The sequence below is a fragment of the Clavelina lepadiformis genome, chromosome 2, assembly GCF_947623445.1.
Source record: "Clavelina lepadiformis chromosome 2, kaClaLepa1.1, whole genome shotgun sequence".
Taxonomy (NCBI): domain Eukaryota; kingdom Metazoa; phylum Chordata; class Ascidiacea; order Aplousobranchia; family Clavelinidae; genus Clavelina; species Clavelina lepadiformis.
The window spans coordinates 22,613,821-22,629,737 of NC_135241.1; the positions used below are offsets into that span (position 1 = coordinate 22,613,821).

Below are 15,917 nucleotides of genomic sequence, written 5' to 3' on the forward strand. Positions count from 1 at the left end.
TGGAAAAATGAACGATAAAGGTTCAATAAGGTGCAGGCAATAACAAAACCCCCATCAACCAGTCCATGAATGGATCGTAAGGTATGAGCACACCAAAGGAAAACACATGCTGTCGTTTCTAAATTGCTTTTTCATCCCATCAAATGTTTTAAACTTAACAAATCGAAGCACAGCTTAAAAAATACAAGTGCAGAAAGGTTATAGGTTAACATAGAAAAACTATATAGCTGACACCTTATAGGGTGCACGTTAAATTCCTAATAACCACATAACACTTGACGAATTTCGGTAGTTTTTTTTGGACACATTGGCTCGGCTTAGGCCAATTCAGCAAAAGTCGTTATGCTCGAAGCGTATACGGCGGAAAAACAAAAATGCGTAACAAAGAATCTTTTCATTCGTGTAAGCTGCCAACATACCTGCAGCCAGTCGAGCGGCTTTTTATTCCAGAACGTGTGGATGAACGAAGCATATGATGGAAGAGTTTCGGCGCGGAAAAGTTTTCCAATCGCTCCCAAATTACAAAAAGAAATATAAAAGTAATTTTCCATCGATCTTCGGTTAGCCTCCTGCATAGAAATCATATTAATCAACCTGTGTCACACATTGAGCATAAGGTGTGGTTAACTTTTCTTAAAATGACGACGACTTAATTAGCAAGCAGAAGTGACCTTTGAAAACCAAATGGGTTTCTTATCATCCTGCGGTCACCCACAACGCAGCAACTATTACGTCACCTTCATTATCGCTCCGATGTACCCATGGCTGGCTACGACGTCATCTTCCATCATGAGGTAATATTTAGGTGAAAGGTTATAGATGTACATCATGAGGAAGACTTGATCCAGATTCTGTTTCGATCTCCACTTCACTCGCTCCAGCGCGTCGTTAAAACTGGACTGAAGCACTTTTTCCCATGGCGGGTAGTAACTTTTAGGTGGACTAATTAGCTGCAACAGAAATTTGTGAGATTGGCGGGGGTAAAAACAATCGCTAAAAACAAACATATCAAAATGGCCGGCTATTACTCAACAAACTCACAAAAATAGGAACAATACAGTTTGACAGCGTAGTCTAAAAGCAAATATAGTTTCCTTTCGGGATGAGCGATAATTGTGATGTCACTGAAGTAGTACTAAATAATTCAACTCTAAACTTTCAGTTTTTATTCACAAACTTATGTATAGTTACTTAGCCTGTGGTTGTGTAATTTATTGTTGAAGAACTAGATGCTTTAAACGTATACTTTGCTTTGTGGGGCGTTTGACCCAGCCGTTAAAACGTTTTAAAATTAAATTTTAATGATACGGCTGTAAAGGGAATTTATTTCCTTTTTACTTTCTCAGCCGCTTCTGAATTATTAAAGCTCTTCGCTGTTCTCAGGATTGATATCGATACAAGTATTGGGCTTGTTTGGGAATAAACACTGAAGTGAAACCTGTAATATCCCATCTTCAATGTGCTTCTGATAACTGCTTTGCAATGAGCGCGAAAGATCACGTAAAAACTCTTCGTCAGTCTCGCCGACGTAAACAAGGATTCTAGAATCAACAGAACGATCAACCTGATTCTTCAGAAGGGAATCGATTGTTTGCGAGAGATAGGATACTCCCTGCCTCTGCCAGACAAAAAATAGAACAAAGATTGAATTGAAAGCAAATTGAAATCGTTTGTATTGATTTTGAATGCAAACAAATTGCAAAAACACCGCAAATAGCGGTCGTATTGCGCAAACCGCTCGTAGTAGTGAGTGACACTTTTTTTAACTGAATGATTGTTTCCAATTTCAATCACGGTCGGTTATAATTAGAACTGATGTACAAATTGTGTGAAATGAAAACATCTTATGACATAACAATAACAATCACATTTGCATCATAAACATACCTTCACTGTGGGTATTCCTATTACGACGTCGGCGTTTTTCGGTATCCGACCCAACTCAAAGCCTGGGCTGGGTGCTTTTAGGTCCCCTGAGAGGGGAAATACCGGATCTAAGGGGTGAAAATAGACTTTTTCACCGGGTACAATTGGTTCATCTTTTACGTTTGTAACGAAGCTCTTTGATTCTAACGACTGCAAAAAAGCACAACAAAAAAAATTGTTAACCGTAAACGGATGAGACATATTTGTTTTTAAAGAAAACAAACGTTTGTCAGGAGACCATACTCCATAGGAATAGTCAGTATGTTTTATGGCCACAGTAACACGATCCTGTATAAATTTTAAACTCTGTCTAAGTAACTTTTAGGATGAAGGTTTATATCGCAATAAAACTTTGTTTAATTTGTCTGTTTGGCGGTCGGTTGAGTCAGTGTCGAAAACTTGTATTATTATCAAGTCCAAACTGCAAATAGAAGCAACATCGTTTTTGTTTTTATGACGTAAGAAGAGACCATTGTCAATTGATGTACAGTGTACTCACATATAAAAAAGCGACCTAGCATTTCATATCGGTATATAGCACCGGAAAATGACGCTTGTTTACCTCGCAGAAAATAAAGCACTTACCAGAATAACTTAAATGAAGCGATCATTTCACCGTATGTAGGTCACGCAGCCTGGGGTTAAGGGCCTGTAGGCCCATCTGAAGCCCTATCTAAAACAATGCAAAGTACAATTTTTCAATTTGAATTTGCTTCTAAACAAGCCCGGTCACCTCGCTGAGTTTTTGTATCCGCCGAGATGTAGGACAAAAGGACTTAATGCAGTATTTTGAGAAAATTCTCGTATCTGGAATTCTCGCACCAAATGCTTCAACTTTTTAACAACTTTTTTTCTTGTATTTTTCCAAAAAATCAGCCAAAAAGCCTTAACTTTGAACCAACACAAAACGTCAACTTTAGCCTGAACCTACACTCCGCACACGCCATAACAACAGCAAACTTTCACAGATTAAGGTCACGTGCATGCGCACTGGACCGGAATCATTTATAGTTTTTATATAGTGACGTCTTGCATGCGACCTTCGTCACAATCCCCGGGTTGCCGTTTTAAAACTGCTGAAAATGGTACTACAGGCCCTATAGCGAGAATAGCTCGTTGTAGCCGTCGGGCCGACAACTACGTACGTGCTATCTGGGTTGTAAGATTAAGGATCAGCATCAACTCGTTTTCAATTACTTCCCCGCTACCTGGCATTTTTTTTAACTAACTTACCTCAAATTCTCTGACGCATCGTAATGATTATTTTTGTCATTGCTTGTGGAACGAAAAATGAAATGGTAACCATTATAACGAGATGACTCGGCAAACTAACAATAAACGACGAAAAGAAGCTAAGTCCAATAGCTTAAAACCTGCATGGTTTAAAACGGAATTAATAACAATGAATAATACTGGTTAGCACGACCGCTAATCCAAGCATAGCCTACATATGGTACAAACATATAGACGTAAAAATAAAGTAATGTCGGTAAGTATAAAAATACGCAATATTGATAGGTTATTTTTAATTGCATGGGCACTCAGGCGATGTAGTGATTAGAACCTTTGATAATGATGATGGGATGAAAATGCGAGTCCTTATGTCTTGTCGAAACGTAATTGGACTGCGGACACAAAACTAAAATGATCTTCAAGCAGCTTATTTCCAAACCCTGGATTGTTAAATGGAATACTTTGATCTTTCTTTGTTTTTCAGGATAGCCTACAGCCTGTGTAAGGTACCTGTACCAATTAAGGCCCACCTAACACTTTTGTGAAAATAACTCAAGAACCACAAATGAGAATAGGCTGAAAAATCGTATTCTATTAGTAAGGGTATATGACTACAACATATTAAAACCACAATACCTGAAAACGCCCCAAAAAAATTTTATAAAGAAATTAAAAATTCCAAAAAATGGGCCTTATTAGGAGCATAGGCTCCTAATAAGGCCTACCAATTTTGTGAGTATTTTGATTCAAAACATAGCTGAAAAATCGTATTAAGTAAATAAAGCAAGACAGCAACCACCAATTTGTGTAAGACAACGACCAACAAACGTGGGTTGAAAAAAAAAAGTAACTGCAACAACTTGCCAACTGATGACTGGAACCACTCTTGAAGTCTGGAAATCAATTAACCAAGCATCTTGAATGGGCCTTATTAGGCGCATGTGGCATCTACGAAAAAAATGTCACATTTTTATTATCAGAAAAATTTTAGCAAAAAAAGTGTATTATCCTTTTCAATACTAAGTTGGTTGTTACATGAAAACTTCAGCCGGCTGACAACAGTTCATTTAACCGGCCAAATTCTCACTTACTTTTTTTCTAAATTAACAAAACCACCATAACTGCAAATATCAAATTTTTCTTGTGCTCTAGCGAATCGGTTGATCACGTGGCAAGGATGAAATCTGGTAAACCATCATGAATTTATATTATTTTTTATATAGGGTTAAAATTTTTCATTTATTTGCACGGGTTTGCGAAATATGAGCAATGGGCCTTATTAGACACAGGTACCTTAGATGTTTGGCATCAGAGACAACTTAACCCTTTGAATCACCGTAATTCAAAAAAATAACAATAACTTAAGTCTACGTAAAAAGACTTTTGTATTTGTTCCCGAAATTGGGTGAATTAAACAAAAAGAATAATCGGTCCAAGAGAACCCATATAATTTAAAGGCATCCAACGAAAATTGATGTTTCCTTGTAAGTTACTGTATTTTTGATTTCTCTGCTGTTATGCTGTTTGGGTAAACGCACGCAGGCGAATTAGTGTACTAGTATGATTCTATCTACGTCCTCTCCACAACCAAATCACACTCAAACAATGGCAAAGTTTTTCTTTTTTCACACCACGATGGTTAGGCTGAAGTACAACAAAACGAAACAATTTTAAGAAAAAAGCTGCAACGCTTAGTGTAATATTGCATTTAAATGGCATAACAAATTGCACAAAAGATTCAAAATAATAAATCAAAATGGGCACATATACTGTACCCAACAACAAAAAGGATTGGAGTGAATGCAGTAGCTAGGGCTGCTAGGCTCACAATATAGGCGGGGATTATACAGTTGTCGATTTATCATCGCACATCAGTTAGTAAATCTGGACAAACGTATCTGGCGCTTTGGTATAGGTTAAACAGCAGGTTATATGTTTACTATTGCAACATAAATTGTAAATACTATAAACAGGTAAAGAGCAAGTACTAGGTTATGACGACTACAACGTATTCAAGATGACGAAAAGTTTGCTCTGAAAGAAAACAAAAATCTTACACTTTGAGTAACAAATCAGAAAAAATGCAAAATTAACTGCTGCTTGAACTGAACACTCCGCCCCATTCACAAGATTGTCGTGGACAAAAGTAAACACGACGCAGCGTCAGCTTTCATTTTAACTCTGCTTCGAAGCGACGACTTTTTTTAGGCTTAACCATGACCTGAAGTAACCTCTAACGGACCTGAGCTCAGATGGCGTCGCTTTTGAATGAATTGTCCTTGAGATTTTGCGTCTTTCCTTGCAATGACGAAACACTGAAAGAAAAGATGAAGTCGAAGATGGATTCGATTTTTCAGAAAAACTTTAGCAGCAAAGCAATGTACCTTCCAATGTGTTGAAACAGCGACGGTTTGTGAGGAGGCATTTTTAGCTCTCTCCTTTTATTGCATTGTTGGGCGTTCTCGTCATAGCTGCAGACCGCTGACGCAACGTAGTCCAGCTGGAAAAATGAACGATAAAGGTTCAATAAGGTGCAGGCAATAACAAAACCCCCATCAACCAGTCCATGAATGGATCGTAAGGTATGAGCACACCAAAGGAAAACACATGCTGTCGTTTCTAAATTGCTTTTTCATCCCATCAAATGTTTTAAACTTAACAAATCGAAGCACAGCTTAAAAAATACAAGTGCAGAAAGGTTATAGGTTAACATAGAAAAACTATATAGCTGACACCTTATAGGGTGCACGTTAAATTCCTAATAACCACATAACACTTGACGAATTTCGGTAGTTTTTTTTGGACACATTGGCTCGGCTTAGGCCAATTCAGCAAAAGTCGTTATGCTCGAAGCGTATACGGCGGAAAAACAAAAATGCGTAACAAAGAATCTTTTCATTCGTGTAAGCTGCCAACATACCTGCAGCCAGTCGAGCGGCTTTTTATTCCAGAACGTGTGGATGAACGAAGCATATGATGGAAGAGTTTCGGCGCGGAAAAGTTTTCCAATCGCTCCCAAATTACAAAAAGAAATATAAAAGTAATTTTCCATCGATCTTCGGTTAGCCTCCTGCATAGAAATCATATTAATCAACCTGTGTCACACATTGAGCATAAGGTGTGGTTAACTTTTCTTAAAATGACGACGACTTAATTAGCAAGCAGAAGTGACCTTTGAAAACCAAATGGGTTTCTTATCATCCTGCGGTCACCCACAACGCAGCAACTATTACGTCACCTTCATTATCGCTCCGATGTACCCATGGCTGGCTACGACGTCATCTTCCATCATGAGGTAATATTTAGGTGAAAGGTTATAGATGTACATCATGAGGAAGACTTGATCCAGATTCTGTTTCGATCTCCACTTCACTCGCTCCAGCGCGTCGTTAAAACTGGACTGAAGCACTTTTTCCCATGGCGGGTAGTAACTTTTAGGTGGACTAATTAGCTGCAACAGAAATTTGTGAGATTGGCGGGGGTAAAAACAATCGCTAAAAACAAACATATCAAAATGGCCGGCTATTACTCAACAAACTCACAAAAATAGGAACAATACAGTTTGACAGCGTAGTCTAAAAGCAAATATAGTTTCCTTTCGGGATGAGCGATAATTGTGATGTCACTGAAGTAGTACTAAATAATTCAACTCTAAACTTTCAGTTTTTATTCACAAACTTATGTATAGTTACTTAGCCTGTGGTTGTGTAATTTATTGTTGAAGAACTAGATGCTTTAAACGTATACTTTGCTTTGTGGGGCGTTTGACCCAGCCGTTAAAACGTTTTAAAATTAAATTTTAATGATACGGCTGTAAAGGGAATTTATTTCCTTTTTACTTTCTCAGCCGCTTCTGAATTATTAAAGCTCTTCGCTGTTCTCAGGATTGATATCGATACAAGTATTGGGCTTGTTTGGGAATAAACACTGAAGTGAAACCTGTAATATCCCATCTTCAATGTGCTTCCGATAACTGCTTTGCAATGAGCGCGAAAGATCACGTAAAAACTCTTCGTCGGTCTCGCCGACGTAAACAAGGATTCTAGAATCAACAGAACGATCAACCTGATTCTTCAGAAGGGAATCGATTGTTTGCGAGAGATAGGATACTCCCTGCCTCTGCCAGACAAAAAATAGAACAAAGATTGAATTGAAATTGAAATCGTTTGTATTGATTTTGAATGCAAACAAATTGCAAAAACACCGCAAATCGTGGTCGTATTGCGCAAATCGCTCGTAGGAGTGAGTAACACTTTTTTTAACTGAATGATTGTTTCCAATTTCAATCACGGTCGGTTATAATTAGAACTGATGTACAAATTGTGTGAAATGAAAACATCTTATGACATAACAATAACAATCACATTTGCATCATAAACATACCTTCACTGTGGGTATTCCTATTACGACGTCGGCGTTTTTCGGTATCCGACCCAACTCAAAGCCTGGGCTGGGTGCTTTTAGGTCCCCTGAGAGGGGAAATACCGGATCTAAGGGGTGAAAATAGACTTTTTCACCGGGTACAATTGGTTCATCTTTTACGTTTGTAACGAAGCTCTTTGATTCTAACGACTGCAAAAAAGCACAACAAAAAAAATTGTTAACCGTAAACGGATGAGACATATTTGTTTTTAAAGAAAACAAACGTTTGTCAGGAGACCATACTCCATAGGAATAGTCAGTATGTTTTATGGCCACAGTAACACGATCCTGTATAAATTTTAAACTCTGTCTAAGTAACTTTTAGGATGAAGGTTTATATCGCAATAAAACTTTGTTTAATTTGTCTGTTTGGCGGTCGGTTGAGTCAGTGTCGAAAACTTGTATTATTATCAAGTCCAAACTGCAAATAGAAGCAACATCGTTTTTGTTTTTATGACGTAAGAAGAGACCATTGTCAATTGATGTACAGTGTACTCACATATAAAAAAGCGACCTAGCATTTCATATCGGTATATAGCACCGGAAAATGACGCTTGTTTACCTCGCAGAAAATAAAGCACTTACCAGAATAACTTAAATGAAGCGATCATTTCACCGTATGTAGGTCACGCAGCCTGGGGTTAAGGGCCTGTAGGCCCATCTGAAGCCCTATCTAAAACAATGCAAAGTACAATTTTTCAATTTGAATTTGCTTCTAAACAAGCCCGGTCACCTCGCTGAGTTTTTGTATCCGCCGAGATGTAGGACAAAAGGACTTAATGCAGTATTTTGAGAAAATTCTCGTATCTGGAATTCTCGCACCAAATGCTTCAACTTTTTAACAACTTTTTTTCTTGTATTTTTCCAAAAAATCAGCCAAAAAGCCTTAACTTTGAACCAACACAAAACGTCAACTTTAGCCTGAACCTACACTCCGCACACGCCATAACAACAGCAAACTTTCACAGATTAAGGTCACGTGCATGCGCACTGGACCGGAATCATTTATAGTTTTTATATAGTGACGTCTTGCATGCGACCTTCGTCACAATCCCCGGGTTGCCGTTTTAAAACTGCTGAAAATGGTACTACAGGCCCTATAGCGAGAATAGCTCGTTGTAGCCGTCGGGCCGACAACTACGTACGTGCTATCTGGGTTGTAAGATTAAGGATCAGCATCAACTCGTTTTCAATTACTTCCCCGCTACCTGGCATTTTTTTTAACTAACTTACCTCAAATTCTCTGACGCATCGTAATGATTATTTTTGTCATTGCTTGTGGAACGAAAAATGAAATGGTAACCATTATAACGAGATGACTCGGCAAACTAACAATAAACGACGAAAAGAAGCTAAGTCCAATAGCTTAAAACCTGCATGGTTTAAAACGGAATTAATAACAATGAATAATACTGGTTAGCACGACCGCTAATCCAAGCATAGCCTACATATGGTACAAACATATAGACGTAAAAATAAAGTAATGTCGGTAAGTATAAAAATACGCAATATTGATAGGTTATTTTTAATTGCATGGGCACTCAGGCGATGTAGTGATTAGAACCTTTGATAATGATGATGGGATGAAAATGCGAGTCCTTATGTCTTGTCGAAACGTAATTGGACTGCGGACACAAAACTAAAATGATCTTCAAGCAGCTTATTTCCAAACCCTGGATTGTTAAATGGAATACTTTGATCTTTCTTTGTTTTTCAGGATAGCCTACAGCCTGTGTAAGGTACCTGTACCAATTAAGGCCCACCTAACACTTTTTTGAAAATAACTCAAGAACCACAAATGAGAATAGGCTGAAAAATCGTATTGTATTAGTAAGGGTATATGACTACAACATATTAAAACCACAATACCTGACAACTCCCCAAAAAATTTTTATAAAGAAATTAAAAATTCCAAAAAATGGGCCTTATTAGGAGCATAGGCTCCTAATAAGGCCCACCAATTTTGTGAGTATTTTGATTCAAAACATAGCTGAAAAATCGTATTAAGCAAATAAAGCAAGACAGCAACCACCAATTTGTGTAAGACAACGACCAACAAACGTGGGTTGAAAAAAAAAGTAACTGCAACAACTTTCCAACTCATGACTGGAACCACTCTTGAAGTCTGGAAATCAATTAACCAAGCATCTTGAATGGGCCTTATTAGGCGCATGTGGCATCCACGAAAAAAATGTCACATTTTTATTATCAGAAAAATTTTAGCAAAAAAAGTGTATTATCCTTTTCAATACTAAGTTGGTTGTTACATGAAAACTTCAGCCGGCTGACAACAGTTCATTTAACCGGCCAAATTCTCACTTACTTTTTTTCTAAATTAACAAAACCACCATAACTGCAAATATCAAATTTTTCTTGTGCTCTAGCGAATCGGTTGATCACGTGGCAAGGATGAAATCTGGTAAACCACCATGAATTTATATTAGTTTTTATATAGGGTTAAAATTTTTCATTTATTTGCACGGGTTTGCGAAATATGAGCAATGGGCCTTATTAGACACAGGTACCTTAGATGTTTGGCATCAGAGACAACTTAACCCTTTGAATCACCGTAATTCAAAAAAATAACAATAACTTAAGTCTACGTAAAAAGACTTTTGTATTTGTTCCCGAAATTGGGTGAATTAAACAAAAAGAATAATCGGTCCAAGAGAACCCATATAATTTAAAGGCATCCAACGAAAATTGATGTTTCCTTGTAAGTTACTGTATTTTTGATTTCTCTGCTGTTATGCTGTTTGGGTAAACGCACGCAGGCGAATTAGTGTACTAGTATGATTCTATCTACGTCCTCTCCACAACCAAATCACACTCAAACAATGGCAAAGTTTTTCTTTTTTCACACCACGATGGTTAGGCTGAAGTACAACAAAACGAAACAATTTTAACCCTATTCTAACTAGGCTTGGCTTCTCCCGCACACTGTCATAGCAAAACGTGGCGTACAGTTGCATTGTTTGCTGTAGAAACTTGAAATTTGGTGACTTTTCCTAAAAAATGTTCAGCTATCTGTCCATGTTTGTTTGATAAAGTTGGATTTTGTAATTTTTAAGATATTGTGATATTTTCATAATTTTCCTCTGCTTTGCTCTGCTCTCCGCATTGAAGCGTATTACTCATTTACGCACCAATAACTCGACTAACTATTCTCTTTCGTTCTCTTCTCGCGGTCAGCTGGTTTTCCGCACAGCGGGGACGCGGCGTAACAAGAAGAATTTCTAGAAATGTGTCACTTTTAGAAATACTTAATTTACACTAAATTCACTTTCTTTAGTTTTACAATTATGATGTATACAGGAAGCCAGATGAATTTTCTACTAACCTGTCAAAATCCGATCAGTTTACGACGTATAGTTTTCTAGTAATTAACGATTGAAAATGTGTGTGCGGGGTCGGCCACACCTAGTTTTTTAGTAAACTCGCGAGCCTGGTTAGGATAGGGTTAAGAAAAAAGCTGCAACGCTTAGTGTAATATTGCATTTAAATGGCATAACAAATTGCACAAAAGATTCAAAATAATAAATCAAAATGGGCACATATACTGTACCCAACAACAAAAAGGATTGGAGTGAATGCAGTAGCTAGGGCTGCTAGGCTCACAATATAGGCGGGGATTATACAGTTGTCGATTTATCATCGCTCATCAGTTAGTAAATCTGGACAAACGTATCTGGCGCTTTGGTATAGGTTAAACAGCAGGTTATATGTTTACTATTGCAACATAAATTGTAAATACTATAAACAGGTAAAGAGTAAGTACTAGGTTATGACGACTACAACGTATTCAAGATGACGAAAAGTTTGCTCTGAAAGAAAACAAAAATCTTACACTTTGAGTAACAAATCGGAAAAAATGCAAAATTAACTTCTGCTTGAACTGAACACTCCGCCCCATTCACAAGATTGTCGTGGACAAAAGTAAACACGACGCAGCGTCAGCTTTCATTTTAACTCTGCTTCGAAGCGACGACTTTTTTTAGGCTTAACCTTGACCTGAAGTAACCTCTAACGGACCTGAGCTCAGATGGCGTCGCTTTTGAATGAATTGTCCTTGAGATTTTGCGTCTTTCCTTGCAATGACGAAACACTGAAAGAAAAGATGAAGTCGAAGATGGATTCGATTTTTCAGAAAAACTTTAGCAGCAAAGCAATGTACCTTCCAATGTGTTGAAACAGCGACGGTTTGTGAGGAGGCATTTTTAGCTCTCTCCTTTTATTGCATTGTTGGGCGTTCTCGTCATAGCTGCAGACCGCTGACGCAACGTAGTCCAGCTGGAAAAATGAACGATAAAGGTTCAATAAGGTGCAGGCAATAACAAAACCCCCATCAACCAGTCCATGAATGGATCGTAAGGTATGAGCACACCAAAGGAAAACACATGCTGTCGTTTCTAAATTGCTTTTTCATCCCATCAAATGTTTTAAACTTAACAAATCGAAGCACAGCTTAAAAAATACAAGTGCAGAAAGGTTATAGGTTAACATAGAAAAACTATATAGCTGACACCTTATAGGGTGCACGTTAAATTCCTAATAACCACATAACACTTGACGAATTTCGGTAGTTTTTTTTGGACACATTGGCTCGGCTTAGGCCAATTCAGCAAAAGTCGTTATGCTCGAAGCGTATACGGCGGAAAAACAAAAATGCGTAACAAAGAATCTTTTCATTCGTGTAAGCTGCCAACATACCTGCAGCCAGTCGAGCGGCTTTTTATTCCAGAACGTGTGGATGAACGAAGCATATGATGGAAGAGTTTCGGCGCGGAAAAGTTTTCCAATCGCTCCCAAATTACAAAAAGAAATATAAAAGTAATTTTCCATCGATCTTCGGTTAGCCTCCTGCATAGAAATCATATTAATCAACCTGTGTCACACATTGAGCATAAGGTGTGGTTAACTTTTCTTAAAATGACGACGACTTAATTAGCAAGCAGAAGTGACCTTTGAAAACCAAATGGGTTTCTTATCATCCTGCGGTCACCCACAACGCAGCAACTATTACGTCACCTTCATTATCGCTCCGATGTACCCATGGCTGGCTACGACGTCATCTTCCATCATGAGGTAATATTTAGGTGAAAGGTTATAGATGTACATCATGAGGAAGACTTGATCCAGATTCTGTTTCGATCTCCACTTCACTCGCTCCAGCGCGTCGTTAAAACTGGACTGAAGCACTTTTTCCCATGGCGGGTAGTAACTTTTAGGTGGACTAATTAGCTGCAACAGAAATTTGTGAGATTGGCGGGGGTAAAAACAATCGCTAAAAACAAACATATCAAAATGGCCGGCTATTACTCAACAAACTCACAAAAATAGGAACAATACAGTTTGACAGCGTAGTCTAAAAGCAAATATAGTTTCCTTTCGGGATGAGCGATAATTGTGATGTCACTGAAGTAGTACTAAATAATTCAACTCTAAACTTTCAGTTTTTATTCACAAACTTATGTATAGTTACTTAGCCTGTGGTTGTGTAATTTATTGTTGAAGAACTGGCTGCTTTAAACGTATACTTTGCTTTGTGGGGCGTTTGACCCAGCCGTTAAAACGTTTTAAAATTAAATTTTAATGATACGGCTGTAAAGGGAATTTATTTCCTTTTTACTTTCTCAGCCGCTTCTGAATTATTAAAGCTCTTCGCTGTTCTCAGGATTGATATCGATACAAGTATTGGGCTTGTTTGGGAATAAACACTGAAGTGAAACCTGTAATATCCCATCTTCAATGTGCTTCCGATAACTGCTTTGCAATGAGCGCGAAAGATCGCGTAAAAACTCTTCGTCGGTCTCGCCGACGTAAACAAGGATTCTAGAATCAACAGAACGATCAACCTGATTCTTCAGAAGGGAATCGATTGTTTGCGAGAGATAGGATACTCCCTGCCTCTGCCAGACAAAAAATAGAACAAAGATTGAATTGAAAGCAAATTGAAATCGTTTGTATTGATTTTGAATGCAAACAAATTGCAAAAACACCGCAAATAGCGGTCGTATTGCGCAAATCGCTCGTAGGAGTGAGTAACACTTTTTTTAACTGAATGATTGTTTCCAATTTCAATCACGGTCGGTTATAATTAGAACTGATGTACAAATTGTGTGAAATGAAAACATCTTATGACATAACAATAACAATCACATTTGCATCATAAACATACCTTCACTGTGGGTATTCCTATTACGACGTCGGCGTTTTTCGGTATCCGACCCAACTCAAAGCCTGGGCTGGGTGCTTTTAGGTCCCCTGAGAGGGGAAATACCGGATCTAAGGGGTGAAAATAGACTTTTTCACCGGGTACAATTGGTTCATCTTTTACGTTTGTAACGAAGCTCTTTGATTCTAACGACTGCAAAAAAGCACAACAAAAAAAATTGTTAACCGTAAACGGATGAGACATATTTGTTTTTAAAGAAAACAAACGTTTGTCAGGAGACCATACTCCATAGGAATAGTCAGTATGTTTTATGGCCACAGTAACACGATCCTGTATAAATTTTAAACTCTGTCTAAGTAACTTTTAGGATGAAGGTTTATATCGCAATAAAACTTTGTTTAATTTGTCTGTTTGGCGGTCGGTTGAGTCAGTGTCGAAAACTTGTATTATTATCAAGTCCAAACTGCAAATAGAAGCAACATCGTTTTTGTTTTTATGACGTAAGAAGAGACCATTGTCAATTGATGTACAGTGTACTCACATATAAAAAAGCGACCTAGCATTTCATATCGGTATATAGCACCGGAAAATGACGCTTGTTTACCTCGCAGAAAATAAAGCACTTACCAGAATAACTTAAATGAAGCGATCATTTCACCGTATGTAGGTCACGCAGCCTGGGGTTAAGGGCCTGTAGGCCCATCTGAAGCCCTATCTAAAACAATGCAAAGTACAATTTTTCAATTTGAATTTGCTTCTAAACAAGCCCGGTCACCTCGCTGAGTTTTTGTATCCGCCGAGATGTAGGACAAAAGGACTTAATGCAGTATTTTGAGAAAATTCTCGTATCTGGAATTCTCGCACCAAATGCTTCAACTTTTTAACAACTTTTTTTCTTGTATTTTTCCAAAAAATCAGCCAAAAAGCCTTAACTTTGAACCAACACAAAACGTCAACTTTAGCCTGAACCTACACTCCGCACACGCCATAACAACAGCAAACTTTCACAGATTAAGGTCACGTGCATGCGCACTGGACCGGAATCATTTATAGTTTTTATATAGTGACGTCTTGCATGCGACCTTCGTCACAATCCCCGGGTTGCCGTTTTAAAACTGCTGAAAATGGTACTACAGGCCCTATAGCGAGAATAGCTCGTTGTAGCCGTCGGGCCGACAACTACGTACGTGCTATCTGGGTTGTAAGATTAAGGATCAGCATCAACTCGTTTTCAATTACTTCCCCGCTACCTGGCATTTTTTTTAACTAACTTACCTCAAATTCTCTGACGCATCGTAATGATTATTTTTGTCATTGCTTGTGGAACGAAAAATGAAATGGTAACCATTATAACGAGATGACTCGGCAAACTAACAATAAACGACGAAAAGAAGCTAAGTCCAATAGCTTAAAACCTGCATGGTTTAAAACGGAATTAATAACAATGAATAATACTGGTTAGCACGACCGCTAATCCAAGCATAGCCTACATATGGTACAAACATATAGACGTAAAAATAAAGTAATGTCGGTAAGTATAAAAATACGCAATATTGATAGGTTATTTTTAATTGCATGGGCACTCAGGCGATGTAGTGATTAGAACCTTTGATAATGATGATGGGATGAAAATGCGAGTCCTTATGTCTTGTCGAAACGTAATTGGACTGCGGACACAAAACTAAAATGATCTTCAAGCAGCTTATTTCCAAACCCTGGATTGTTAAATGGAATACTTTGATCTTTCTTTGTTTTTCAGGATAGCCTACAGCCTGTGTAAGGTACCTGTACCAATTAAGGCCCACCTAACACTTTTGTGAAAATAACTCAAGAACCACAAATGAGAATAGGCTGAAAAATCGTATTCTATTAGTAAGGGTATATGACTACAACATATTAAAACCACAATACCTGAAAACGCCCCAAAAAAATTTTATAAAGAAATTAAAAATTCCAAAAAATGGGCCTTATTAGGAGCATAGGCTCCTAATAAGGCCTACCAATTTTGTGAGTATTTTGATTCAAAACATAGCTGAAAAATCGTATTAAGTAAATAAAGCAAGACAGCAACCACCAATTTGTGTAAGACAACGACCAACAAACGTGGGTTGAAAAAAAAAAGTAACTGCAACAACTTGCCAACTGATGACTGGAACCACTC

General features: G+C 37.9%; 3 protein-coding genes across 3 annotated transcripts; all 3 read right to left on the reverse strand.

Annotated features, from left to right (window-relative positions):
- Positions 1 to 728: 728 nt before the first annotated feature.
- Positions 729 to 2,174, reverse strand: LOC143444941 (alpha-1,3-mannosyl-glycoprotein 4-beta-N-acetylglucosaminyltransferase A-like). The gene is made up of 4 exons (XM_076943733.1): positions 2,151 to 2,174; positions 1,888 to 2,076; positions 1,439 to 1,618; positions 729 to 950 (listed from the first exon to the last, which is right to left on the reverse strand). The coding sequence occupies exons 1-4, from the start codon at positions 2,172 to 2,174 to the stop codon at positions 729 to 731; spliced, it is 615 nt and encodes a 204-aa protein (XP_076799848.1).
- A 4,214-nt stretch (positions 2,175 to 6,388) lies between these two features.
- Positions 6,389 to 7,829, reverse strand: LOC143444942 (alpha-1,3-mannosyl-glycoprotein 4-beta-N-acetylglucosaminyltransferase A-like). Its single transcript, XM_076943734.1, has 4 exons — positions 7,806 to 7,829; positions 7,543 to 7,731; positions 7,099 to 7,278; positions 6,389 to 6,610 (listed from the first exon to the last, which is right to left on the reverse strand). The coding sequence occupies exons 1-4, from the start codon at positions 7,827 to 7,829 to the stop codon at positions 6,389 to 6,391; spliced, it is 615 nt and encodes a 204-aa protein (XP_076799849.1).
- Positions 7,830 to 11,071: 3,242 nt separating this feature from the next.
- Positions 11,072 to 14,046, reverse strand: LOC143444943 (alpha-1,3-mannosyl-glycoprotein 4-beta-N-acetylglucosaminyltransferase A-like). Its single transcript, XM_076943735.1, has 7 exons — positions 14,023 to 14,046; positions 13,760 to 13,948; positions 13,311 to 13,490; positions 12,610 to 12,822; positions 12,292 to 12,441; positions 11,756 to 11,871; positions 11,072 to 11,686 (listed from the first exon to the last, which is right to left on the reverse strand). Exons 1-7 carry the CDS (start codon positions 14,044 to 14,046, stop codon positions 11,620 to 11,622), a joined length of 939 nt encoding a protein of 312 aa, XP_076799850.1. The 3' UTR covers positions 11,072 to 11,619.
- Positions 14,047 to 15,917: the final 1,871 nt, after the last annotated feature.

What these genes read in the sequence shown, in the direction of transcription:
- LOC143444941 (XM_076943733.1), bottom strand. Translation starts at nt 2,174, where the DNA reads ATGGAGTATGGTCTCCTGACAAAC. An exon ending in AGTATGGTCTCCTGACAAAC is followed by an intron (nt 2,077 to 2,150) that starts GTTTGTTTTCTT and finishes GCTTTTTTGCAG; the next exon opens with TCGTTAGAATCAAAGAGCTT. An exon ending in TTGAAGATGGGATATTACAG is followed by an intron (nt 951 to 1,438) that starts GTTTCACTTCAG and finishes TTTCTGTTGCAG; the next exon opens with CTAATTAGTCCACCTAAAAG.
- LOC143444942 (XM_076943734.1), bottom strand. Translation starts at nt 7,829, where the DNA reads ATGGAGTATGGTCTCCTGACAAAC. An exon ending in TAGGAATACCCACAGTGAAG is followed by an intron (nt 7,279 to 7,542) that starts GTATGTTTATGA and finishes TTTGTCTGGCAG; the next exon opens with AGGCAGGGAGTATCCTATCT. An exon ending in TTGAAGATGGGATATTACAG is followed by an intron (nt 6,611 to 7,098) that starts GTTTCACTTCAG and finishes TTTCTGTTGCAG; the next exon opens with CTAATTAGTCCACCTAAAAG.
- LOC143444943 (XM_076943735.1), bottom strand. Translation starts at nt 14,046, where the DNA reads ATGGAGTATGGTCTCCTGACAAAC. An exon ending in AGTATGGTCTCCTGACAAAC is followed by an intron (nt 13,949 to 14,022) that starts GTTTGTTTTCTT and finishes GCTTTTTTGCAG; the next exon opens with TCGTTAGAATCAAAGAGCTT. An exon ending in TAGGAATACCCACAGTGAAG is followed by an intron (nt 13,491 to 13,759) that starts GTATGTTTATGA and finishes TTTGTCTGGCAG; the next exon opens with AGGCAGGGAGTATCCTATCT.